This window comes from Cynara cardunculus, assembly GCF_001531365.2.
Source record: "Cynara cardunculus var. scolymus isolate 2C chromosome LG 15, CcrdV1, whole genome shotgun sequence".
Classification (NCBI taxonomy): domain Eukaryota; kingdom Viridiplantae; phylum Streptophyta; class Magnoliopsida; order Asterales; family Asteraceae; genus Cynara; species Cynara cardunculus.
In genome coordinates, this window is record NC_037542.1 from 21,223,110 (window position 1) to 21,224,846 (window position 1,737).

Genomic DNA, 1,737 nt, shown 5'->3' on the forward strand with positions numbered 1-1,737 from the left:
CCTTCCAGCCTAGTGGTAAAGGCTTGGGCATGACATAGTCATGAACCCGAGTTCGAGCCCTGGGAGGGGAGTGTTGGCGACATTTAAGTGGGGCCATGTTTAGCCTTCAAATTTACCGGGGATTAGTCGGGCTTTGGCCCGGACACCCTTACAAAAAAAAAAAAAAAAAAGCGAAACAAGGACTGAAAGTTTTATCCGGTAAGTAAGGGAAATGGTTGTTACCACGATTAACGCTTACCGGGTAAATTGTTGCATATGATGTCGTATATGTTGACTAAAATCTTACTCGATAAGTAAATGATGGTGTTGAATTTTATCAATAAATATTCACCGGATAAACGTTTGGTAAACGATTCCTAACATTCACGGTATATGTGCATATAGAAGAAAATGCGAGCCCACTTTTGGTGTTAAAAAAACATAAAAAAAATTATATGTGTATATATATAAAAATAAAGAAATATAACGGTTACATGTGCAGGTTGATGAAGGATATGGTAAAAAAAAAGTTATAGTTTCTTTCTATTTTTTTTTTAATCTCTTGAGAGCATCAATTAAGTAAAAGGACCTTATAAATATATATAAAAAATAATGAAATTTGTGAAATTTATCAAATTCAGAAGGTCCATTTCCAGATCTTGACCCGAAGATCAAGCTTACATTTGGCAGCAGAAACAATGGCAGATACTGATGATGAATTCCTCGACTTCCCACCGCCACCCTTTGGAATTAAGCTATGAATTCCTTCGCATTTAATCCGAATTCCAACTTTTTTGGTTTTTATGGATTCAATCTTCACTTGAGCTTCAGTATCAAGCAGTATCTTCAATGGCAGTCCTGATTTCTTCTTCAGATCTGATCTCATATGATTCACTGTTTCTGTATCCAGAAGCAGGGAGTTGCTGTACAAGGATGACCGAATGATGGTGATGTTATTGGGATTGCTAACGAATGGATTTGCAAAAGATCCGTTTGCGATTTGGGTTTCATCTGATAAACATGTGATTGCGATCGGGTCGTAGTAAAATATGATTTTCTTATTTGGGTTTCTGGTGGAGATGGTGAGATTGAGTCTGGAAGTGAGGCGAGTTGTGTCGTCGGCGGTGGTCGTGAGGTTGAATTCCGAGATTTTGAGGGCAGCGATTGAGAATGTTGGGCGGTGGGGATGGTAGAGGAGGTAGAGGATGCAGCCGGCGACGGTGGCTATGAGGAGGAGGAGGATAATGATAAGAACTGACCAGAAGCAGCATAAGCAGAAGCACCCACGGCGGCTCCGGCGACGAGGGTTTCGTTGGTTGTGGATGGGGTTTGGGCGGTGAGGATGGCGGTTGGGGATGGGTTTCTGAATTTGGGCTTTGCGTGGTGGTGGTGGTAGTCTTGGATTTGGTGGGGTGGTGGCGGTGGTTGTGCCTTTAGTCTTGCCGGTTGGCTTTGAGGAAGGATAGACTCTGTCGGTCATGTTTTAGTGTGAGTTGCCAAATTGGTGGGTTGTGATAGAAGAGAGGCAAGTCACTTTGAAGGAAAATATGTAAAGTTTGCTGGTTCCAGGTCTGATAAAAACGGAGACATGTTTGGAGTTTTGTTGGGCGCCAACAAGTTCTTTGCCACACGTGTCATGTAAATTTTATTTTAGCAAAACCACAGCAGAAAATGAAAAACATCACTACGTATTATTGTTACTACTCGGTTAAATAGTATAAGAAGATTAAAAAAAATCTATTTAAAAATACATATGAT

General features: G+C 40.7%; 1 protein-coding gene across 1 annotated transcript; it reads right to left on the minus strand.

Annotated features, from left to right (window-relative positions):
• Positions 1–606: 606 nt before the first annotated feature.
• Positions 607–1,489, minus strand: LOC112528114 (NDR1/HIN1-like protein 13). The gene has a single exon (XM_025139044.1). It carries the CDS (start codon positions 1,457–1,459, stop codon positions 617–619), a length of 843 nt encoding a protein of 280 aa, XP_024994812.1. The 5' UTR covers positions 1,460–1,489; the 3' UTR covers positions 607–616.
• Between the last annotated feature and the right edge of the window lie 248 nt (positions 1,490–1,737).

Coding starts and splice junctions, on each gene's coding strand:
- LOC112528114 (XM_025139044.1), bottom strand. CDS start 1,459: ATGACCGACAGAGTCTATCCTTCCTCAAAGCCAACCGGCAAGACTAAA.